The following is a 26,025-nucleotide window of genomic DNA, read 5'->3' on the forward strand; positions in this document are numbered from 1 at the left end:
GTCAGGTCATGTTCACCATCTCCTCCTGTCTCTACACACAACTGATACTCTGTAATGGAAGAACCTTATCGGACTTGTACAAACATGGTCACTTCCTGACTAGCTCAGATATCTGAGAAGTAAACAGATCCTTCCCCACTGGAAGCTGTATACTGGAAGTTACAAACGGTGAAATAGGTTTGTTTGTTGAATCTGTAACCCCAAACTGTGGCGACAACAAAAGACAGGGGATGTGTTCAAATTAAAGGGAAATTATTTTCATGCAAATCAGCTGTTGCACTCGAAAACAAATAATTTTATTGAATGGGAAATATAGGCAAACCTGTATGTTAAATGAGTAAACTAATAAACAGACGAATAAATAATCTCCGTTCCTCTCTCTGTCATCCTTCTAGGGCCTCCAGGAAAACGGGGACGGCTGGGAAGACAAGGCGACCCTGGTAAATATTCTTTCTTTTTTCGATGCTCCTTCAGTGTTTCCAACGCTTCTCTTCCTCAGCAGTGTGTGTTAATGGGTATGTTGATGTGTGCCATGGGGTAAACCAGGGATCGTCAATTAGATTTAGCCTCGGGACGATTTTTTTCTTGAGTGGATGGTCAGGGAGCTGGAACATAATTACAGTTCATTTGTAGACTGCAAATTGACAGCAAGAAGCCCAAACAGATATAATATTTGACTAAAACATAATCATTTCAAACCTTGCTTATATTTATATACAATCACATATATCTCTCTATTATGTGTGGGAATACTTTGGAGCAGATTTCTGAAATTAAAATCACTTGAAGCTGACTTAGTCTTTTATGTCCAACAATAATATATATATATATATATATATATACTGTAAAATTATATTTATTTTTCTCTGAAAACTTGGGGGGGGCCAAATAAAATCACCCACGGGCCAGTTGGGAAACCCTGGGGTAGAGTGTATAAAAAAGACCAACAGATCTGAGTGAACTGTACAGTACCTCCCTACAGTCCCTGGTTGCAGCCAGCCAGGGGAGTTTTGACAGTGTGCAGCTGCAGGCTCCTTGGGTGAATGACTTTTCACCCTGCCAGTATCGCCTGCCTGGCTAGCCTCACTTCTCTCTGTTTCGTCTGAGGAAATCCATCCATTCTCAGGAATAATTATACACAGACTTACGTATACTCAGAACCCTTTCAGACATGCCTACGGACGGGAATGTATGTTTTTGGTTTCACATTGTTTGTGGGAATGAAGCCATACGTCTCCTGACTGGTAAAACTTTAAAAAAATTCAACGTTCTGAGAACAGAAGTGAAAATGTCTCCGGTTCTGGGAAAGTTTATTTGTAGGTTGCAGGGAAGTTCTGAGAACATTTTACTCTGGTTCCTTGAACGTTTTCCTAGGAGGTTTTATTAACGCTCTGAGAATGGAAATGATAGGTTGCTTTGAGGCGTTTCTTTTTATGACTTCCTTAAAACTTTCACAGAATGTTTCAATAATAAATTACAAGCACAGATAGGACACATGAAATTCATTTCCTTCTGCATGAATCATGCAACAACAAAAAAAAGTGACACAGCATCAGTGAGATTCAAACCTATAATCTTCATTTATTTATTCTTGGAATTAGTCCAATGCGCCTAAAGGATGCAGCTAGCATGCCGTGTTTTTTTTTTTTACGCATACAAAGTTGTTTATTTTAGTCTATTTAAACAGATCCCATTTCAAAGGAAACAAGCAGTCATTATTGGCCAATTAGTGTGCGCGGCCAACACACCTGAACACACTTAGCAAAATAGAGGAGAGAGAGCGTTTTGTTTATGCTGAGAACGAATGTAAACTCAGCAAAAAAAGAAACGTCCATTTTTCAGGACCCTGTCTTTCAAAGATAAAAATCCAAATAACCTCACAGATCTTCATTGTAAAGGGTTTAAACACTGTTTCCCATGCTTGTTCAATGAACCATAAACAAATAATGAACATGCACCTGTGGAACGGTCGTTAAGACATGAACAGCTTACAGACGGTAGGCAATTAAGGTCACAGTTATGAAAACTTAGGACACTAAAGAGGCCTTTCTACTGACTCTGAAAGACACCAAAATGTCCAGGGTCCCTGCTCATCTGCATGAACGTGCCTTAGGCATGCTGCAAGGAGGCATGAAGACTGCAGATGTGGCCAGGGCAATAAATTGCAATGTTCGTACTGTGAGACGCCTAAGACAGCGCTACAGGAAGACAGGACAGACAGCTGATCGTCCTCGCAGTGGCAGACCACGTGTAACAGCACCTGCACAGGATTGGTACATCCGAACATCACACCTGCAGGACAGGTACAGGATGGCAACAACAACTGCCCTAGTTTCACCAGGAATGCACAATCCCTCCATCAGTGCTCAGACTGTCCGCAATAGGCTGAGAGAGGCTGGACTGAGGGCTTGTAGGCCTGTTGTAAGGTAGGTCCTCACCAGACATCACTGGCAACAATGTCACCTATGGGCACAAACCCACCGTCGCTGGACCAGACAGGACTGGCAAAAAGTGCTCTTCACTAACGAGCCGCGGTTTTGTCTCACCAGGGGTGATGGTCGGATTCGCGTTTATCGTCGACGGAATGAGCATTACACCGAGGCCTGCACTCTGGAGCGGGATCGATTTGGAGGTGGAGGGTCCGTCATGGTCTGGGGCGATGTGTCACAGCATCATCGGACTGAGCTTGTTGTCATTACAGGCAATCTCAACTCTGTGCGTTACAGGGAAGACATCCTCCTCCCTCATGTGGTACCCTTCCTGCAGGCTCATCCTGACATGATCCTCCAGCATGACAATGCCACCAGCCATACTGCTCGTTCTGTGCGTGATTTCCTGCAAGACAGCGAAGAGCCCGGATCTCATTCCCATTGAGCACGTCTGGCACCTGTTGGATCAGAGGGTGAGGGCTAGGGCCATTCCCCCCAGAAATGTCTGGGAACTTGCAGGTGCCTTGGTGGAAGAGTGGGGTAACATCTCACAGCAAGAACTGGTAAATCTGGTGCAGCCCATGAGGACGAGATGCACTGCAGTACTTAATGCAGCTGGTGGCCACACCAGATACTGACTGTTACTTTTGATTTTGACCCCCCCTTTGTTCAGGGACACATTATTCCATTTCTGTTAGTCACATGTCTGTGGAACCTGTTCAGTTTATGTCTCAGTTGTTGAATCGTATGTTCATACATTTACATTTACATTTAAGTCATTTAGCAGACGCTCTTATCCAGAGCGACTTACAAATTGGGTGTGTTTTCATACACATGTACACATGTTAAGTTTGCTGAAAATAAACGCAATTGACAGTGAGAGGACGTTTCTTTTTTGCTGAGTTTATATGTTTTTGAATTACATTTTTAGAACGTTCTCTAAACGTTACAAAAGTTTTCTTGTAGTTCATATGGAACGTTTTCTTCACGTTCTGAGAGTGGAATATATGTTTTTAAATAACATTCTTTGAACGTTACTAACGTTTTCATGGAAAGCGGTCTTAACGTTCTTAGAACAGTTTTAGAACATGACTTTAAATAGAACCATGAGGAAACCTTTAGGTAACATTATGCTAAACTCCTGAAATTCCCACAGAAGAACATTGTTTCTTAACGTTCTTGGAACAACTTGTGAACATGACTTTAAATAGAACCATGAGGAAACCTGGAGGAAACATAATGCTAAAGTACTGAAATTCCCACAGAAGAACGTTGATTCTGAACCTTCTCTGAACTATTTGAGAACATTCCGGATAATTTGAGAACATACTATTACTGCTGGCAGGCAGCACTGCCGCAAAAACGATGTTGGCTCTTAGATGGCAATCATCTCACTCACTCCCCAGTGGATACAGTTACTATACGAACTGAGTATGAAATTCAATGAAAATGTACATTAAATGTAACCATGTTCAAGGTTTAAGGAAACGTTCTGTTGAAGTAATGAAATTCCAAGTAAATAACGTTCCTTAAATGTGCTGAGAATGTCCCAAAGTCAAGCAACTATCCTGCAGAAAGTTGTGGAAAGTTGTATGCAAAATGACCTCAGGACACCCAAGCTCTCACCAAGCTCTAAGAAACATATGGTTATCAGAACGTTATGTTAGCTGGAGGCGGACTGGCTGGTGGCGGACTGGCTGGGGGCGGACTGGCTGGTGGCGGACTGGCTGGTGGCGGACTGGCTGGGGGCGGACTGGCTGGGGGCAGACTAGCTGGGGGCGGACTGCAAAGAGCTGTTGTGGAAGTATGCCATTAAAAAAGGATATCCAAAACTATAATTTGGTTATTTCTTATCACATCCTTTGTTAATAGTGTGTGTCGTTCAATTGTCTTGCAATGTTCTTTGACATTTACCATGTGTGGATATGTTTTTTCTGTGGATATGAAACATGGTGGACCCATACAATCCTTTTCACAACAACCGAGGCCAGAATTCACAGGTAATTTATTAGCTGGCAGTGTATCATCAGGTCTGTTAGGGGAGGCTCACTAATTACTCCCCTGGGCTCCAGCAATGTGACCGGAAGTTCAAATATTAGAAAAGCATGGAAAGGAGTTCCAACGTGATGTCACCTTTCTGTTGATAATAGATCAGGCCATTTCCATGTAAAAAGACCCATGAAAACCAACATATGAAGTTCATGGGAGCACATCGCATTTGGTGTCAAATGAAATGTAATCATATTTTGGAAAAATTATCCAAGATAGAAAGGTTTAGAAAGGTACTATCTTGAGCAGAGGGAGCATTGATGGTAGAGCCAGGCAGGGAGGTAGAGACATCTGACAGACGGGCCTCGGAGCTCTTCGTCAGGCAGCTTTTCGTCTTCGATGTTCACAGCTTCTCCTCCGTAGATCAGGCTAGATCGTCCACTACTGAAATGTAGCACCCACGTGGGGATGCCTCAGCGACTGTAAAAGCGGCAGTAAGACCACCACTCCTCAGCAGTAGACCTGAAAATCCCCCTACGAGGTGAGCCTCTGCATCACCTCACGCCGCAGTCCACTTCCATCTAGGAACCGGAGCTGGAAGCCAAAAAGCCAATGCTGTTGATCGGGTGTTGCTGCTGCCTCATTCAATGTGCGCTAGCTAACTAGCTAGTGAAGCAAAATATAAACTGACTTGCTATAATCAGTCCTGCAATTTCGTGGGTCACCACCAGATATTACAGTTTCTCTCTCAACAAGTTATGACATTTTTTTATAGAATTTTTTTAAATACAATATTTACAGAGCTCTCTGTCTAGGCTACCTCACTGCGACATGGCAACAACGGAACTAAGTATAGTTTTGTACAGTACAGTAGAGCACACTAGAGTAGAGTATAATGTACTATATTGTACAGTACTATACTGAACTCTACTGCTCTGTGCTGTGCTGTACTGTACTGTGCTCTACTGTGCTCAACTGGGACGTCCACACTTGTGAAACATCGACGTCTATGATTGATCGAGACCAAATCTGGTCTCGCTTGAGGCGGGGGAGCTCATTAGAATAATAACCTATGTTTAGAATAATGCCAAAACATGCAAAGGAGGAGATACACAATCTACCTTTGTGTATCTATTGAGGATACAACACAATGATTACATCACATAATTATGCATTTCTGTGTAGTATATAGATCAGGAACCCGTGATGTCATTCTGTTACCGTCATTCCGTTATCAGGTGTTAATCCACTTCACTTGCTGTAGTTGTAACGTCTGCTTCCAACTCACACTCTCAAACACATAGATCCCCTGAACGCAGCTCACTCTCCAGATCCCCATCACCTGAATTCTGATCACCATGTAACACACCTGTAAGTCATTTACACACACTATTTAGTTCAGTTCTTTGCACTCCATCATTGTGAGGTATTGTTTGTTTTGATACACATTTCTATTCGGACCGCTGTTCCGTATTAGTCCTCCCGTGTATCGTAGTTTTTGGCCATCCTCACTAACGACGCCTTTTTGCCTATTCCCTGCCTGTACTTTTGCTTATCAGATTTCCTGTCATCAACCTCTTGCCTGATCTCCCGGACTACTTTATTAGCCTTTTCCCTGCCTGTACCTTTTTGGAGTCCCTGTGTATGACCTGCTGCCTGCCCCTGGACCCAGCTACCTGCCTCCTCCTGTGGTCCTTTACCAATAAACACCTGCTGTGCCCTGCGCTTGAAACCAGCACTCTGTCTCCCATCGTATTCATTACAGTAGTTTAATAAACCACTTTTTTTTTTCAAACCCAATGTGTCATATAGCTCACATTCCGATTGTTTCTGAAGATATCTTTGAATATTCATTCAGAGTAGATACGAGCTTTTGGAAAACGTGGTCACAAAAAAACGAAGGAGATTTTTATCGTCTTTATCGTCTTTTGAAAGTAGTCCTTCTGCATGGTTTCTTTATCTTTGCAATCAATTGTTTTTGTTTGGCATGCATTTTATGGTGAAAAATAGGAGTCACAGCTTCATTCTGTTACCATGGAATTTCCCATCATAGACCTGAGCAAGGGAGGGGGAGTTAGTCAGCATGTAGAAAAGGGAGGGGGAGTTAGTCAGCATGTAGACAAGGGAGGGGGAGTTAGTCAGCACGTAGACAAAGGAGGGGGAGTTAGTCAGCACAAGGGAGGGGGAGTTAGTCAGCATGTAGACAAAGGAGGGGGAGTTAGTCAGCACAAGGGAGGGGGAGTTAGTCAGCATGTAGACAAGGGAGGGGGAGTTAGTCAGCACGTAGACAAGGGAGGGGGAGTTAGTCAGCATGTAGACAAGGGAGGGGGAGTTAGTCAGCACGTAGACAAGGGAGGGGGAGTTAGTCCGCATGTAGACAAGGGAGGGGGAGTTAGTCAGCATGTAGACAAGGGAGGGGGAGTTAGTCAGCACGTAGACAAGGGAGGGGGAGTTAGTCAGCACGTAGTCAAGGGAGGGGGAGTTAGTCAGCACGTCGACAAGGGAGGGGGAGTTAGTCAGCATGTAGACAAGGGAGGGGGAGTTAGTCAGCATGTCGACAAGGGAGGGGGAGTTAGTCAGCACGTAGACAAGGGAGGGGGAGTTAGTCAGCACGTCGACAAGGGAGGGGGAGTTAGTCAGCATGTAGACAAGGGAGGGGGAGTTAGTCAGCATGTCGACAAGGGAGGGGGAGTTAGTCAGCACGTAGACAAGGGAGGGGAAGTTAGTCAGCATGTAGACAAGGGAGGGGGAGTTAGTCAGCACGTAGACAAGGGAGGGGAAGTTAGTCAGCATGTAGACAAGGGAGGGGGAGTTAGTCAGCATGTAGACAAAGGAGGGGGAGTTAGTCAGCACGTAGACAAGGGAGGGGAAGTTAGTCAGCATGTAGACAAGGGAGGGGGAGTTAGTCAGCATGTAGACAAGGGAGGGGGAGTTAGTCAGCACGTAGACAAGGGAGGGGGAGTTAGTCAGCACGTAGACAAAGGAGGGGGAGTTAGTCAGCATGTAGACAAGGGAGGGGAAGTTAGCATGTAGACAAGGGAGGAGGAGTTAGTCAGCACGTAGAGAAAGGAGGGGGAGTTAGTCAGCACGTAGACAAGGGAGGGGGAGTTAGTCAGCACGTAGACAAGGGAGGGGGAGTTAGTCAGCATGTAGACAAGGGAGGGGGAGTTAGTCAGCATGTCGACAAGGGAGGGGGAGTTAGTCAGCACGTCGACAAGGGAGGGGGAGTTAGTCAGCATGTCGACAAGGGAGCGGGAGTTAGTCAGCACGTAGACAAGGGAGGGGGAGTTAGTCAGCACGTAGACAAAGGAGGGGGAGTTAGTCAGCATGTAGACAAGGGAGGGGAAGTTAGTCAGCATGTAGACAAGGGAGGGGGAGTTAGTCAGCACGTAGACAAGGGAGGGGGAGTTAGTCAGCACGTCGACAAGAGAGGGGGAGTTCGTCCGCATGTAGACAAGGGAGGGGGAGTTAGTCAGCATGTCGACAAGGGAGGGGGAGTTAGTCAGCACGTAGACAAGGGAGGGGGAGTTAGTCAGCACGTCGACAAGGGAGGGGAGTTAGTCCGCATGTAGACAAGGGAGGGGGAGTTAGTCAGCACGTAGACAAGGGAGGGGGAGTTAGTCAGCATGTAGACAAGGGAGGGGGAGTTAGTCAGCGTGTAGACAAGGGAGGGGGAGTTAGTCAGCGTGTAGACAAGGGAGGGGGAGTTAGTCAGCATGTCGACAAGGGAGGGGAGTTAGTCAGCACGTAGACAAGGGAGGGGGAGTTAGTCAGCACGTAGACAAGGGAGGGGGAGTTAGTCAGCACGTAGACAAGGGAGGGGGAGTTAGTCAGCACGTAGACAAGGGAGGGGGAGTTAGTCAGCACGTAGACAAGGGAGGGGGAGTTAGTCAGCATGTCGACAAGGGAGGGGAGTTAGTCAGCATGTCGACAAGGGAGGGGAGTTAGTCAGCATGTAGACAAGGGAGGGGGAGTTAGTCCGCATGTAGACAAGGGAGGGGGAGTTAGTCAGCACGTAGACAAGGGAGGGGGAGTTAGTCAGCACGTAGACAAGGGAGGGGGAGTTAGTCAGCACGTAGACAAGGGAGGGGGAGTTAGTCAGCACGTAGACAAGGGCGGGGGAGTTAGTCAGCATGTAGACAAGGGAGGGGGAGTTAGTCAGCGTGTAGACAAGGTGACTTCAGTGTTAAAGACAGAGCCTTTATAAGGCTTGCCTATTTTGTATTTTGGCTAATTCACCATTTCCAAATATTTACATGACCATGTGATCAGAAAAAGATGCACACTGACTTTTCATCCTATGATAATCAAAAAACCTTATTTAAAAATGCCAGAAGACAAATTCCCAAATAATCAAAAACACTTTGCCCGTGATACAAAATGCCCTCGATGACTTAGCAAGGTTCTAGTGCAAATGGCTGAACTTTCACCTACAGCGTACTCATCTTCTCAGCTATGATATGGAAATGAACGTGTACCAGAGAGAAGATAGTAGAAATCTAGACTACACCACATCAGACACACACAGAGATCCGTAATCCGGAAAGTAGCCTGAACTCCATGTCAGGTGCCCAAATGTGGACCACAGACAAAGCTCATCCATGATGTATAGTGGTGGGTGGCGTTGGAGGTAAATCACATGGCCCATATAGCTCTGGGGGGCCTCTGCCCAGGTGGTCTGCAGAGGAGCAGCCTATAACATGTCTCCCATGTGTCCCATCTCATCTCATCAGTACATTCTCACGTCCTGGCCTAAGGTTCTGGCCTGCTTGTATCTGGCATCCGTTCACAACCTGTCAGTTCTGCCCTAGATAGTGTAGAACACACATGCAGTTAGGGGGATGGAGAGAATAGGTGCCTCTTTGTTTTTTGTGTGATGACTTTGGCTGCTGCGGTGGGGTGGGGGGGGGGGGGGGTTGAGTAAGATTACTCCACTGGCTCCACAACGCCCCCAGCTCAGCGACGCACGTCTCCATAAAAAGCAGTCTTCTGTCTAGTGACCCGACTCCACTCGACTTCAGTCCCTAACCCAGCAGGGTTCCTCCTGGCCCCGGCCGGGATCCTCATCCTCTGTTCTGGATCCCTTTCTCTCTGGAGCCCTTTCTCTCTGGATCCATTTCCCTCTCACCGTGACAGCGAGAGGACTGGCATTCTAACTATGACAGGGTCTGTAACAGAAGACCCTGAGATGTCTGTCTTCAGTCACTCCTTGGATTGACTATTTGTTTACATGTTAGAGTGATGCTGTGCTGGACTCTCCCTGAGGTGCCTGTATCTCAGTGTCACATTCCATTAGCGATACCAAATCTCGTAAAAGCATCATTATACAGATTTGATTTTGATTTGATTTATTAGGATCCCCATTAGCTGACGCCAATGGGAACAATTAGTCTTACTGGGGTCTGTTACATCACGAAAAAGACATTACAGACAAAGACTTTACAATTTACACTTAAAAACTTTTACATGTAGTGTGTGTGTGTGTGTGCATCTACACATACAGAGACAAAGAGAGACTACTCAGCTGTAACTAAAGTACTCATGTCCTATTCAGCAAAAAATACAATTAAAGCATACTTATTTATGCCATGATGATGTCATGTTAAGAAAATAATATATCAATAGTTTAACTACAAGCAAAATATGCTTTTTTTTGCTCTTACTAATATTATTTCCATATCATGTGTGCTTTGCATTTGACTTGTTGTGATGTGTTTTTGTTGTTTGACATGTCATTATTCTGTCCCTTATGCAGCAGAAATATACTTAGGCCAATGTTTAAAACACACAGTCATTAAAGACCAGTTAAAAACACACTCGTGGAAGGTTGGTTGGGTTGCCCCCATTGAGATAGAGGACTTTGTACACTGAGTGTACAAAAACTTGAGGAAAACCTGCTCTTTCCATGACAGACCAGGGGCGTCAATCTCATTACACAGAGGGCCTAGTGTCTTCGGATTTTAGTTTTTCCCTTTCAATTAAGACCTAGACAACCAGGTGAGGGGAGTTGCTTACTAATTAGTGACCTTAATTCATCAATCCACACTCAGTCCTCCGTAGAATTAGTTTGACACGTGACATAGACTAACCAGGTAAATCCAGATGTAAGCTATGATCCCTTATTGATGTTACTTGTTAAATCCACTTCAATCACTGTAGATGAAGGGGAGGAGACCGGTTAAAGAAGGATTTTTAAGCCTTGACAAAATTGAGACATGGATTGTGTATGTGTGCCATTCAGAGCGTGAATGGGCAAGTAAAAATATTTAAGTGCCTTTGAAAAGGGTATGGTAGTAGGTGCCAGGCGCACTGATTTGAGTGTGTAAAGAACTGCAACACTGCTGGGTTTTTCCACACTCGACAGTTATCCGTGTGAATCAAGAATGGTCCACCACCCAATGGACATCCAGCCAACTTGACACAACTGTGGGAAGCATTGGCGTCGACATGGGCCAGCATCCCTGTGGAACAATTGACACCTTCTAGAGTCCATGCCCCAACGAATTGAGTCTGCTCTGAAGGGAAAAAGGCTTGGAACTCAATATTAGGAAGGTGTTCATAATGGTTTGTACACTCAGTGTATCTGTGCCATTATGGCAATGTCCATATACCCCCCCCCCCCCAAGATATTTGTAACAGCAGCCTCGCTCTAGGCGTCCTGACTGCTGGCAGGCTGGAACACACACAACACTGCTGAAAACATAGGGATTTGCATTGCCCAGCCAGTATCTGTGACTAATCATGTCAGTAGGGGAACATTGCTATTACACAGGCCTAGATATCCTCATTGTGGTGTGTGTAAGTGTGCGTGCAAGCTTGTGTCTGATGCAGGACAGATACACACACAGGGAAAGAACAAAGTCAGGAGGGCAGAGCCTTCTGTAATCAAAGTCATTATGCAATCATCATGTCTCGTGATTGCAATGACAGCCGAACAAACAAGGCCTCACGGGAACTGAGTTTGTGTTATGACAAGGACTGGTAAAGGTTTGTCTAAAATGAAAGAGTAGATGTAAACCATACAGTATCAACCGGTTGGGGCTATTATGGTCAAACAATCAACCTCCCACTGAGTTAGTCACAACTCCAAGGTAGAACATGAAAGTTACCAGGATAAAACTGTTCAGAGGTCATCATCACTAACTGAATATTTCTATCCTTGTTTGTTTTCTGTTTCAGGATCTCCAGTAAGTACCATTTTCACCATGCTCATGGGATTTTAGTAGATGTGAATGAGGATAAAGTATGTTTGGTCTGCACTAACCTGGTGGGCCGTGCTTCAGAAAAGGTAAGTGATTGAACACCTACAGTAGCACATGGGAGGCAACAGTAGGTAAATCGTCCGTTTTTGTTTAGCTTAAAAGTATAGTTCACCCAAATTACAAAATTACATTACACATTGGTTTTCTTACCCTGTAAGCAGTCTATGGACAAGGTATGTGTAATGAACACGAGGGGAGACAGAGAGCTGGTTTCAAGCGCAGGGCGCAGCAGGTGTTTATTGTAAAGGACCACAGGAAGATGCAGGTAGCTATGTCCAGTGGCAGGCAGATGGTCATACACAGGGGGTCCAAAAGGGCAAAAGTACAGGCAGGGAAAAGGCTAGTAACATAGTCCGGGTGATCAGGCAATAGGTAGATAACAGGAAATCCAAAATCCGCTACAGTACAGGCAGAAAGGCATCGTTAGTGAGACAGGCAAAAACTATAATTCACAGGAAAACCCAGAGCTCTGAAAGACGTGTCACAAAACAAACAATACCTCACAGTGATGCGGTGCAAAGAACTGAACTAAATAGTGTATGATAATGACATACAGGTGTGTGTACGGGTGATTAGAATTCAGGCGATTGGGATCTGGAGAGTGAGCTGCGTTCAGGGGATCTATGTGTTTGAGAGTGTGAGCTGGAAAGTGGGCTGGAAAGTGAGCTGCATTCAGGGGACCTATGTGTTTGAGGGTGTGAGTTGGAAGCAGACGTTACAGTATGACAGCAGTCCAGGCATTGGTTTTATTTCCCTGGCAGTTTCCATATGCTAACATTTTAGTATTTGTGGCACAAATGTTATTTAATACAACCACTTGCATCAAAAAAAGGTTTTTACGCAATATGGCTGACGTTCTCATTTACAACTGCAACCTGACCAAGATAAAGCAAAGCAGCGCGACACAAACAACAACACAGAGTTACACATGGAATAAACAAACATACAGTCAATAACACAGTAGAAAAAAAGTCTATATACAGTGTGTGCAAATGGCGTAAGTAGGGCAATAAATAGGCCATAGTAGCGAAGTAATTACAATTTAGCAAATTAACACTGGAGTGATACATGTGCAGGTGATGATGTGCAAGTAGAAATACTGGTGTGCAAAAGAGCAAAAAAGTTAATAAAAACAATATGGGGGATCAGGTAGGTAGATTGGATGGGCTATTTACAGATGGGCTGTGTACAGCTACAGCGATCGGTTAGCTGCTCAGATAGCTGATGTTGAAAGTTAGTGAGGGAGATATAAGTCTCCAACTGCAGCGATTTTTGCAATTCGTTCCAGTCATTGGCAGCAGAGAACTGGAAGGAAAGGCGGCTAAAGGAGGTGTTGGCTTTGGGGATGACCAGTGAGATATACCTGCTGGAGCGCGTGCTACGGGTGAGTGCTGTTATTGTGACCAGTGAGCTGAGATAAGGCGGAGCTTTACCTAGCAAAGAGCCAGTGGGTCTGGCGACGAATATGTAGCGAGGGCCAGCCGACGAGAGCATACAGGTAGCAGTGGTGGGTGGTATATGGGGCTTTGGTGACAAAACGGATGGCACTGTGATAGACTGCATCCAGACTGCTGAGTAGAGTGTTGGAGGCTATTTTGTAAATGACATTGCCAAAGTCGAGGATCGAGAGGATAGTCAGTTTTACGAGGGTATGTTAGGCGGCGTGAGTGAAGGACGCGTTGTTGCGAAATAGGAAGCCGATTCTAGATTTAATTTTGGATTGGAGATGTTTAATGTGAGTCTGGAAGGAGCGTTTACAGTCTAACCAGACACCTAGGTATTGTAGTTGTCCACATATTCTAAGTCAGAACCGTCCAGAGTAGTGATGCTAGTCGGGCGGGCGGGTGCGGGCAGCGATTCGTTGAAAAGCATGCATTTAGTTTTACTAGCGTTTAAGAGCAGTTGGAGGCCACGGAAGGAGTGTTGTATGGCATTGAAGCTCGTTTGGAGGTTTGTTAACACAGTGTCCAAAGATGGGCCAGATGTATACAGAATGGTGTCGTCTGCGTAGAGGTGGATCAGGGAATCACACGCAGCATGCTTTGGTTTAGTTTCCCTGGTACTGTTTCCAAATGCATTTGTGGCATCGTTTTAAAATAATCTATAAGTGACCTTGTTGAGCTTCACAATCAATCTGAGATGCTTTGGATGATTTGGATGAAAAAATAATAATATTGGTTCCTCGACTAATTTGGGATCTATCCCACAACTGTCCCAGACTATGTTTGGAACATTTATTTCTCGCACATAATAGAATCGGTCGACTTTTGTACTATGCGGGATAGTAGATTGACATAGGCTAGTGCTTTTGTTGTTCGTTAGGCCTCCTCATCTTGTTGGCCGATGAAAACTAAATGTGGACAGTTCTTCCAATATCTTCAATATGCACCTCGGAATTGGATAAGGACACGCACAGTTGCATCCCCGATGAATGACAATTTTCTCTGGCTCAATGATAAGAAATCAGAGGTTGTTTTATTTAGCCCCCACCTTGCTAGAAACCAGATTGTATATAACCTTGATCATTTGTCCGCCAATGTAAAGCCTATGGCCAGAAACCCTAGTGTCTTCTTTGACACTGACCTAAACCTTGAGCTGCATGTAAAGGAGGGTGCCCTGTCCTGCTATTATCATCTAAGAAATATAGCTAAAGTCAAGTCTTTTATTTCAGTCACTGATCTGGAGAAAGTTATATATGCTTTTATTTATAGATTACATGTCTCAGAAATCACGCCATCGTGTGCAGTTAGTTGAAAATGCTGCAGGCAAGAAAATGTAACCATATCACAACTATTTTAGCTTCTCTACACTGGCTGGCTACCAGTCACTTTTAGAATATATTTTACAATTGTATGAATCACGTTTAAGGCTAAACTTGGTTTAGCCACATTGTCACGACTTCCGCCGAAGTCGGTCCCTCTCCTTGTTCGGGCGGCGTTCGGCGGTCGACGTCACAGGCCTTCTATCCATCGCCGAACCACTTTTCATTTTCCATTTGTTTTGTCTTTGTTTTTACACACGTTTCACTTCCCCAATTACTTGTTCATTATTTAACCCTCTGTTCCCCTATGGTTTTTTGTGAGTGATTGTTTATGTTTTACGGTCCGTTATGTGGGCTTGCTTTATTGTATTGTATTTGCCTATTTTGAGTAAATTACGTTTATTTACTCATATCTGCTGTCCTGCGCCTGAATCCTCTACACAAGCTACACACAGACCTCATTACACACATCCTATATCTCTGATCTTTTATCTCGCTACGAGCCAGGACGCAGCCTGAGATCCTCTGGCAGGGCACTGTTGACCATTCCAAAGTCTAGGTTGAAAACGAAAGGAGACCAGGCATTTGCCATTAGGGCCCCTAGACTTTGGAATGGTCTGCCAGAGGAGATCAGGCTTGCAGATTCAGTCCCTTTTTAAAAACTCTCTGCTGAAGACACACTTTTACAAAGATGCTTTTGATATATGCTTTCAATGTATAATTTGAATTAGCTATCTTTTTTAAAATCTCATTCCTCCTGTCTGTTTCTTTGTTAGTATTTTCATTTTCTTATTTTATGATGTGAAGCACTTCCTTACTTGTATCGTAAACCGCTATACAATTAGAGTTATTATTATGATTATTATTAATGGCCCAGCATTAAAATGAAAAGCCTGCCATAGTGAGATTGTTTAAAAGCATCCTAATTATAATCCTAATTCTGACCTTCAATTCTATTCTCTTATGTAGTGTTCTGTATAATCCTAACAGGGCTCGCCTGGACGGGATGGTTACCCGGTAAATGTCACTCTAATTCTCTTTTCTGAGCAAGTGTTCTATTATTAAAAAATCTAAACCCGCATAAAATGTTACTCATTGTGTTACTCATACGTTACTCATTGTGTATCTATTATTAATTGTATTATGTGTTTTACTTTTCTATTATTTCTCTATTATCATTCACTCTGCATTGTTGGGAAGGGCCCGTAAATAAGCAATTCACTGTTAAGTCTACACCCGTTGTTTACGAAGCATGTCACAAATAAGATTTGATATGACCTAGAATATGATCTTCCCTAACCTAGAGTCCTAGACCAGGGCTCTCCAACCCTGTTCCTGGAGAGCTACCGTCCTGTAGGTTTTCGCTCCAACATCAGTTGTAACTAACCTGATTCAGTTTATCAACCAGCTAATTATTAGAATTACAATCAGGTGTGCTAGATTAGGGTTGGAGAGAGAACCTACAGGACGGTAGCTTTCCAGGAACAGAATTAGACAGCCCTGTGCTAGACTATAGTTATCTTCCCTCTTGGCTCCAGTTGAGTTGTTAACCTCTTTTGGTGCATGAACCGCTAGCAGGACACCTACGACAACATCCGGTGAAATTGCAGAGCGCGAAATTCCAAATACAACATTTTTAATATTAAACATTCATGAAAATACAAGTGTCATACATCATTTAAAAGTTTAACTTCTTGTTAATCCAACCGCGTTGTCAGATTTCAAAAAGGCTTTACACTGAAAGCATACCATGTGATTTTCTGAGGACAGCGCCCCACCCCAAAATACTTTTTCAACCAGCACAGGTGTCACAAAATCACAAATAGCGATTAAATAAATCACCTTTGAAGAGCTTCCTCTGTTTGCAATCCCAAGGGGTCCAGCTACACAATGAATGGTCACTTTGTTCGACAAAGTCCTTCTTTATATCCAAAAGTATGTTTAGTTGGCGCCAATGATTTCAGTAATCCACTCTTTTAACATGCATACAAACAAATCCAAAAAGTTACCAGTAAAGTTCATCCAAACAAGTCAAACGATGTTTATAATTAATCCTGAGGTACTCTAATATCTAAATAAACTATAATATTTAAGACGGAGAGTAGTATGTTCAATGGGGAAGATAAATAACGAAGAGCGCACACCTCATTCACGCGCCAACAAGACCACTTTTCTAATGAGAGACACCTTGTAGTTCTTCCAACTACTTGTTCATTTTTCAAAAAGCAAGCCTTAAACCCTTTCTAAAGACTGATGAGATCTAGTGGAATCCATAGGAACTGCAATCTGGGTCCTATCTATTTGTATTTCCAATAAGCAAGCACTTAAATGGCCTGTGAATTAAAAACAAAAATATTTTCCTCGCGTTTTCGCCTGCCATATCAATTCTGTCATACTCACAGACATTATTTTAACAGAGTGTTTTCTATCCAATGGTACCAAGTATATGCATATCCTAGCTTCTGGGCCTGAGTAACAGGCAGTTTACTTTGGGCATGTCAGTCATCCGAAATTCCGAACAAAAACCAGTCTCCAAAACAGGCTAAGCTAAGAGAGTGTCATAAAGAGAGTGTCATAAGAAAGTGTCATAAACTTGATACATCAGGAAAAGCTCTCTTTTGCAGTTCAAACAAGTCTACTGACTTCATCTCAACAAGTGTCTAACACTTTCACAACTATACACCTAATACACACAAATCTAAAGTAAAGGAATGGGATTAAGAATATATAAACATTTGGACGAGCAATGTCAGAGCGGCATAGACTAAGATAAAGTAGAATAGAATAGAGTATATACATATAAGATGAGTAATGCAAAATATGTAAACATTATTAAAGTGACTAAAAATCGAATCAAATGGTATTGGTCGCATACACGTGTTTAGCCGATGTTATTGCAGATGTAGCGAAATGCTTGTCCTTCTAGTTCCGACAGTGCAGCAATATCTAACAAGTATTATCTAACAATTTCACAACAAATACCTAATACACACAAATCTAAGTAAAGGAATGAAATTAAGAATACAGTTGAAGTCGGAAGTTTACATACACTTAGGTTGGAGTCATTAAAACTCGTTTTTCAACCACTCCACAAATTTCTTGTTAACAAACTATAGTTTTGGCAAGTCGGTTAGGATATCTACTTTGTGCATGACACAAGTAATTTTTCCAACAATTGTTTACAGACAGATTATTTCCCTTAGATTTCACTGTATCACAATTCTAGTGGGTCAGAAGTTTACATACACTAAGTTGACTGTGCCTTTAAGCAGCTTGGAAAAATCCAGCAAATTATGTCATGGCTTTAGAAGCTTTTGATATGCTAATTGACATCATTTGAGTCAATTGGAGGTGTACCTGTGAATGTATTTCAAGGCCTACCTTCAAACTCAGTTTGTAGACCTCCACAAGTCTGGTTCATCCTTGGGAGCAATTTCCAAACGCCTGAAGTACCACGTTCATCTGTACAAAGAATAGTACTCAAGTATAAACACCATGGGACCACGCAGCTGTCATACCGCTCAGGTAGGAGATGCGTTCTGTCTCCTAGAGATGAACGTACTTTGGTACGAAATGTGCAAATCAATCCCAGAACAACAGCAAAGGACCTTGTAAAGATGCTGGAGGAAACAGGTACAAAAGTATGTGTATCCACAGTAAAACGAGTCCTATATCAACATAACCTGAAAGGCCGCTCAGCAAGGAAGAAGCCACTGCCCCAAAACCGCCAGAAAAAGCCAGACTACGGTTTGCACATGCACATGGGGACAAAGATCACAATTTCTGGAGAAATGTCCTCTGGTCTGATGAAACAAAAATAGAACTGTTTGGCCATAATGACCATCGTTATGTTTGGAGGAAAAGGGGGGACGCTTGCAAGCTGAAGAACACCATCCCAACGGTGAAGCACGGGGGTGGCAGCATCATGTTGTGGGGGTGCTTTGCTGCAGGAGGGACTGGTGCACTTCACAAAATATATGGCATCATGAGGGAGGAAAATTATGTGGATATATGGAAGCAACATCTCAAGACATCAGTCAGGAAGTTAAAGCTTGGTCGCAAATGGGTTTCCAAATGGACAATGACCCCAAGCATACTTCCAAAGTTGTGGCAAAATGGCTTAAGGACAACAGTCAAGGTATTGGAGTGGCCATCACAAAGCCCTGACCTCAATCCTATAGAAAATTTGTGGGCAGAACTGAAAAAGCGTGTGCAAGCAAGGAGGCCTAGAAACCTGACTCAGTTACACCAGCTCTGTCAGGAGGAAGAGGCCAAAATTCACCTAACTTATTATGGGATGCTTGTTGAAGGCTACCCGAAACGTTTGAGCCAAGTTAAACAATTTAAAGGCAATGCTACCAAATACTAATTGAGTGTATGTAAACTTCTGACCCACTGGGAATGTGATGAAAGAAATAAAAGCTGAAATAAATCATTCTCTCTACTATTATTCTGACATTTCACATTCTTAAAATAAAGTGGTGATCCTAACTGACCTAAGACAGGGAATGTCAGAACGGCATAAACTAAGATACAGTGGATAGTATAGAATACAGTATATACTGTCGTGGAATTATTGTAATCAAAAGGAGAGACTTTTCAGAATGATTTGCAATGAACATTTTGCTATAACCAATTTTACCATAATCATACATTTCTAAGGTGTCCAAATTTGGGAAGCCCTGCAGGGATCAGTCCCACCAAGATACAATGACCGACCACACCCTAAAAAAGTGGCCAAAATACAATGTCTAGACGTCATACAGAAACACCGGTACACAACCTGTTCTTCAAACAGGATTTCTCATAAACTTCAGCCTACATTCCTAGGGTTCATAATAAGAAATCTATTTATCTTTTCCAAACCTACTCCACGTCCCTCAGGAATACTTTCAGACAATGAACACCCTTTTCCCCTAACTGCCCACTTCCTTCCTAGGTAAATAAGAGACTATCCTCTCTTTTCCAACCTAGGATAAGGGTAACATGTCTTTCAAAAAAAATATATCATTAGCTATGTGGCATTTCTTTTCTTGGCCACTCAACACTTTCGCCTAAACTGCCCACTCTGACATCAACAAATGCTCAATTAATGTCTAACATTTTTACTCAAGCCACATTTCTTCAGCCTCCTTAGGTTGAAGAGGGAATGTTGCGCCTTCTTCACCACGCTGTCTGTGTGGGTGGACCATTTCAGTTTGTCAGTGATGTGTACACTGAGAAACTTGAAGCTTTTCACCTTTTCCACTGCAATCCCGTTGATGTGGATAAGGGGGTGCTCCATCTGCTGTTTCCTGAAGTCCACGATAATCTCCTTTTATTTTGTTAAACGTTGAGTGAGAGTTTTTTTCCCTGGCACCACATTCCCAGGGCCCTCATCTCCTCCCTGTAGGCTGTCTCATCATTGTTGGTAATTAGTTCTACTACTGTTGTGTCATCTGCGAACTTGAGTTGGAGGGGGATGAGCATGCACCCTTGTGGGCCCCAGTGTTGACCATTACCACCTGGAGGCGGCCCTTCAGGAAGTCCAGGACCCAGTTGCACAGGGCAGGGTTCAGACCCAGGGCCTTGAGCTTAATGATGAGCTTGGAGGGTACTTGGTGTTGAATGCTGAGCTATAGTCAATGAACAGCATTAATACATAGCTATTCCTCTTGTCCAGATGGGATAGGGCAGTGTGCAGTGCGATGGCGATTGCATCGTCTATGGATCTATTGGGGCGGTAAACAAATTGAAGTGGGTCTAGGGTGTGAGGTAAGGTAGAGGAGATATGATCCTTGACTAGTCTTTCAAAGCACTTCATGATGGGCGATAGTCATTTAGTTCAGTTACCTTAGCTTCTTGGGTACAGGAACAATTGTGGCCATCTTGAAGCATGCGGGGACAGCAGACTGGGATAGGGAGAGATTGAAATGTCCGTAATCACTCCAGCCAGCTGGTCTGTGCATGCTCTGAGGACGCGGCTAAGGATGCCGGCAGCCCTGCGAGGGTTAACACTCTTAAATGACTTACTCACGTCAGCCACGTAGAAGGAGGGCCCACAGTCTGTGTTATCCTCAAAGCAGACAAAGAAGGTGTTTAGCTTGTCCAGAAGCAAGATATCTGTGTCCGCGACATGGCTTGTTTTCCTTTTGTAGTCCGTGATTGTCTGTAGACCCTGACACATATGTCTCGTGTCTGAGCCGTTGAATTGCGACTCCACTTTGTTTCTATACTGACGTTTTGCAGAATAACTACACTGTTTGTATTCAGCCATATTCCCAGTCACCTTGCCATGGTTAAATGCAGTGGTTCGCGCTTTCAGCTTTGTGCGAATGCTGCCATCTATCCATGGTTTCTGGTTAGGGTAGGTTTTAATAGTTACAGTGGGTACAACATCTCCTATACACTTCCTGATAAACTTATTGTCAGAGGTTACCCGGAACATATTCCAGTCCACGTGATCAAAACAATCTTGAAGTGTGGGTTCCGATTGGTCAGACCAGCATTGAATAGTCCTTAGCCCGAGTTCTTCCTGTTTGAGTTTCTGCCTATAGGAATGGAGGAGCAAAATGGAGTTGTGATCAGATTTGCCGAAGGGAGGGCAGTGTTCGAGTGTTTTTTTAAATGGTTAATTTGCTTTGCTCAAGGGCAGAATGGAATATTTTTCCAGAGGGGTTGGGTTAAATGCGGAAGACACATTTTGGTTGAACGCATTCAGTTGTGCAGCTGACTAGGTATCCCCTTTCCCTTACCTGTTCCTTCGACTCAGACAAAGGTTTGAGATAGTTGTTCTGACAGTAGGTCCAGAAGGATTGGGTTGCACGTGTTGGCAGCCCACATGCTTACTTAAGATCAACAGGGAAATGCACAAACCTGTGAAGTTCTTCCAATAATAAGAGGGATGTGAGTCCAAACTCTGTGTTCATGACCGAACCACACGTGGGCCCAGTTGGACTCACATGTTCCCCTACAGTATTCACAGAATAGTTGATGTACCTCTTTTGCTTAGAATCCTTGCATCTTCATCCTTCTTTTTCACGCCACTGGCTGTGGAATATTATAATAGTTCATTGAATTGACTTCAAGAGCATTTCAGCACCTGAACAGCGACCTACATAATGGCTTTGTGATACAGTGAATGTGGACTCTAGACTGACTGGATTTTTACCCATGTTTGTCCATAGCCTGCTTAATCGTTGGCCAGCAGTGTGCCCAATTGATCTGATATTTTTGCTACCAAAATGTGCATACGGACTCAGGAGAGGTGTACATAACCGTGTTTTTCTTTAACATTTTTCTGTATTCTAGGGCCCACTTGGGATGGATGGGAAGCCTGTAAGTACCCATTTTCATCATCTTAATGTTTCTGATATGGCGTTGATATATTTAGCTCACAGTGCACTTTATACAGTACAGCTCTATTCAATGATGAGTTCATTCAATTACCATAAACATGTAATGTGTTGTACTCTTGCCATGAATGACTTGTGATGTAATCATTCTGTGATTTAAACCTTGTCTTCCCATATACAGGGTGCTCCTGGTCCCATGGGAAGCCAGGTATGTACGATAATCATCTTATCTGTTAAACTCCCAGTTTTTGATGACCAAACACCAACGTGTCTAGTTATAAGCAGATGTGATGTAGCAGAGCTGAACATCTGCCAAAAAAAGATACCATACCGGGCCTCCCGAGTGGCGCAGTGGTCTAAGGAACAATTACACAAAAACAATACACTGTAATACATGCAATTTGGAAAATACAACATTTTTACATTGACATTTTAGTAATTTAGCAGACACTCTTATCCAGAGTGACTTGTTAGTAGTGAGTGCATACATTTCAGTACTGGTGCCCTGTTGGAATCGAACCTGTAAGCTTCATACTCTACCAACTGAGCCACACGGGACTAACACTACAAAGTTAATAGTTAATGCACACATATTCACTGTCCCTGCGTCCTATTGTCTGACCATGAATAGGGCCTACATCTGTCCTACAGTATGTCCCACTGTTCAGCAGCCTAATGGCTGCATGAATGAAAGGAATGGAAAGAAATTAACTCTCTCCTCTATTCTCCACCGGTCAGCTCATTATCAGCACCCTCTGGTTAACGGAGACCTTTTTAACTTGGATTCACCTTGGCGAAGCTGTGCTCCTAGTCTGGAAAGGCCTATCCATTCATCAGTGTGCTATATGAGCCTCTGAAGGCAGGCAGCCCTGAAGGCAGCCCTGAAGGCAGCCCTGTGCATACCTGTGTCTATATCCAAGGGACCACAGCAGGCTGGTCTGCAACATGGGAGGAGAGGTGGAAACAATGTCACACACAATAATAAATGGGGTGTGTCTTGACTGAAGTGAGCCTCTATAAAAAGTACCCCTTATAAGATTATCTGATTTATTACCTTGTTCTGAAGGCACTTATACACGATCTTTAACACTTTCCCTGCACCTCATTAAGAATTTGCAATTACTTTTGATGGACTAAATGTAACACAGAAATGCACCGTAATCTTAAGACTTATAGTGCATTCGGAAAGTATTCAGACCCCTTCACTTTTTCCACATTTTGTTAAGTTACAGCCTTATTCTAAAATGAATTACATTTTTCCCCCTCATCAATCTACACACAACAGGCCATAATGACAAAGCAAAAACAGGTTTTTAGAAATGTTGGCAAATGTATCAAATTTACATAAGTATTCAGACCCTTTACTCAGTACTTTGTTGAAGCACCTTTGGCAGCGATTACAGCTTCGAGTCTTCTTGGGTATGACGCTACAAGCTTGGCACACCTGTATTTGGGGAGCTTCTCCCATTCTTCTTTGCAGATCCTCTCAAGCTCTGTCAAGTTGGGTGGGTGCCGCTGCACAGCTGTTTTCAGGTTTCTCCAGAGATCAAGGACATCAGAGACTTGTCCCGAAGCCACTCCTGGGGTATTGTGCTTGGATCGATGAGGAAAAACATTAATTTAATCAATTCTGGAATAAGGCTGTAACGTAACAAAATGTGGAAAAAGGAATGTGGTCTGAATACTTTCCGAATGCACTGTATATGGCATGCATCCCCAGATGTCATTATTAAATGATGTGTACTATATGCAGAGCAAAAAAAGGTTGCAAGACTTGTGTAAAGATGTACTGTACACATTGCGTGTGGAGAGTGGGTGGGTGTTGAGGCTCCTGTTATCTGACGGTACAGTGAAAAGCAGCAGCCCAACCTTACACCAGTTACAGCACTCTGACACTGACGTCTATTTACTCCACCTGTATGAGGATTCAAAAATCGCCTGTGTCCATCCATTCACAGAGCTCATATTAGCAGATACCCTTCATCTCAATCTAAACACACTCTGAGAAGGCCTCGTGCGGATACCTCATCCCAGAATCAATTGCAATCATGAGATTCTGTAGAGCGTAACGCTTTGAGGCCTAAGCTCATATGTCCTCCACCCGTTGTAGGAGAGGGAGAGTTAATCAGTGAACAAAGCTGTGTCCCTCAAACCACCACACAACCCTGAACCCTTCATGCGGTAGAAGGCATGGCTTTCATTTGGGTCTTTAAAGGGAAAGTGAAAGTTGAAATATCTTGGAAGGAATGAGTTTTGTCAGCGATCATCACAGTCCATTATTTCCTTTTTCTCCTCTATTGTCAGGGACTGCTTGGGCCAAAAGGAGACAAGGTATGACAAAATACACCTTTTCTATAGTACAATTAGTCCTATAGAAAAGCTACTTTTTTACATGAATTTATTCGTATTTTACCCCCTTTTTCTACCCAATTTCAATCTTGTCTCATCGCTGCAACTCCCCAACGCGCTCGGGAGGCGAAGGTCGAGTCATTCGTCCCCCAAAACATGACCCGCCAAACCGCGCTATAAGGATCGGACCCTTTAAAAAAAAATGACATACACAAATGTAACTGCCTGTAGGTCAGGACCTGAGGCAAGGATATGCATATTCTTGATACTATTTGAAAGGAAACACTATGAAGTTTGTGGAAATGTGAAATTAATGTAGGAGAATAAAACACATTAGATCTGGTGAAAGATAATATAAAGAAAAAAACATGTGTTTTCCCACAACAACAAAAAATTAATCAATCATCTTTGAAGAGCAAGAGAACGGCCATTATATCGCTTAGGAGTCTAGAAGCAATTTATATTTTGGCCACTAGATGGCAGCAGTGTATGTGCAAAGTTTTAGCCTGATCCAATGAACCATTGCATTACTGTTCAAAATGTTGGTCAACTGATCAATTGGTCAACTGATTCATTTTCAAATACATGACTATAGAGAACATACAAAAATGATATGGTAATAAAACACACTCTCAGGAATGTCATAAATTATGGATAATTAGATTCCCTACAGAAAAGACACTAACCTTACACTTCTAGATGGGGGGGCAGACACACCCAGTTCCTACATTTGAATATAATTTTTTTTTAATCAAACTTAACTATGCCACATTTTATCTCTGGGACCCAGGATGACAAATCAGTGCAAGATTACTGAATGTAAGTACATTATATCCTTCAGAGGTGAATGTGTCAAACCAGTTGCCTTGATAAAAGTTTTTTGTTCTTGTGCACTCTCTTCAAACAATAGCATGGTATTTTTTCACTGTAATAGCTACTGCAAATTGGACAGTGCAGTTAGATTAACAAGAATTAACAAGAAGAAGTTTTCTGCCCATATAAGACATGTCTATGTCCTGGGAAATGTTCTTGTTACTTACAACGCCATGCTAATCATATTAGCGCACGTTAGCTCAACCGTCCCGCGGGGGGGGGGCACCAATCCCGTGGAGGTTAACACCCGCCCGCTTAACCCAGAATCCAGCCGCACCAATGTGTCGGAGGAAACACTGTTCAACTGACGACCCAGGTCAGCCTGCAGGCGCCTGGCCCGCCACAAGGAGTCGCTAGAGCACGATGAGCCAAGTAAAGCCCCCCCCCGGCCAAACCCTCCCCTAACCCGGACAATGCTGGGCCAATTGTGCGCCGCTCTATGGAAATTCCGATCACGGCCAGTTGTGATACTGCCCGGTATTAAACCCGGATCTGTAGTGAAGCCTTTAGCACTGCCCTGAAAAAGGTACTTTTTAATGTGACTTGCGACCGCAAAAGTCACACTATACATATTGTCAAGTTTTGAGTCAACTTAAAAATTGTGCTTCCAAACAACACTGTGGTCAGAGCAGCACTGAGGTGGGTTGCTGAGTTCACATTAATTAATATCCCACAAGGCTTAATGCCTCTGCCTCAGCAACTCAAAGAAGTAACACTTAGATTTCCCTTGACCACCAAGTCAAAATGTTTAGTTCTATGTCTCAAAAAAGGTCTCACCTACATCTCACTAACTACCATAAAAAATACTTTTAAACAGCGGAAGCAATTCACACAACTTTCTGGATTCATGTAAAATTACCTTTCAAGTCTAGTACAATTAATAAAGTTATAATACAAATTCTGGAAGTATGATAGTAATTTGCTTTGTACCTTTGATATACTGTACCTGTCGTGTACTTTGGTGATCCATAGCATTCTCTAATTTTCCTGTTTTCTCTAGGGAGACCAAGGAGATATGGGGCCCAGGG

General features: G+C 43.3%; 1 protein-coding gene across 1 annotated transcript in view; it reads left to right on the plus strand.

The window, feature by feature from the left end:
* Positions 1 to 299: 299 nt before the first annotated feature.
* LOC120056660 (collagen alpha-1(XXIII) chain) overlaps positions 300 to 26,025 on the plus strand; it is a 53,186-nt gene continuing 27,460 nt past the window's right edge. Inside the window, exons 1-5 of the mRNA XM_039004871.1 lie at positions 300 to 440; positions 11,598 to 11,605; positions 21,732 to 21,758; positions 21,957 to 21,983; positions 24,080 to 24,106. Of these exons, the coding sequence (XP_038860799.1) occupies positions 21,744 to 21,758; positions 21,957 to 21,983; positions 24,080 to 24,106 (69 nt within the window). The 5' untranslated portion in view covers positions 300 to 440; positions 11,598 to 11,605; positions 21,732 to 21,743. The remainder of the gene's footprint in view (positions 441 to 11,597; positions 11,606 to 21,731; positions 21,759 to 21,956; positions 21,984 to 24,079; positions 24,107 to 26,025) is intronic.

The sequence above is a fragment of the Salvelinus namaycush genome, chromosome 12 (genome assembly GCF_016432855.1).
Source record: "Salvelinus namaycush isolate Seneca chromosome 12, SaNama_1.0, whole genome shotgun sequence".
Classification (NCBI taxonomy): domain Eukaryota; kingdom Metazoa; phylum Chordata; class Actinopteri; order Salmoniformes; family Salmonidae; genus Salvelinus; species Salvelinus namaycush.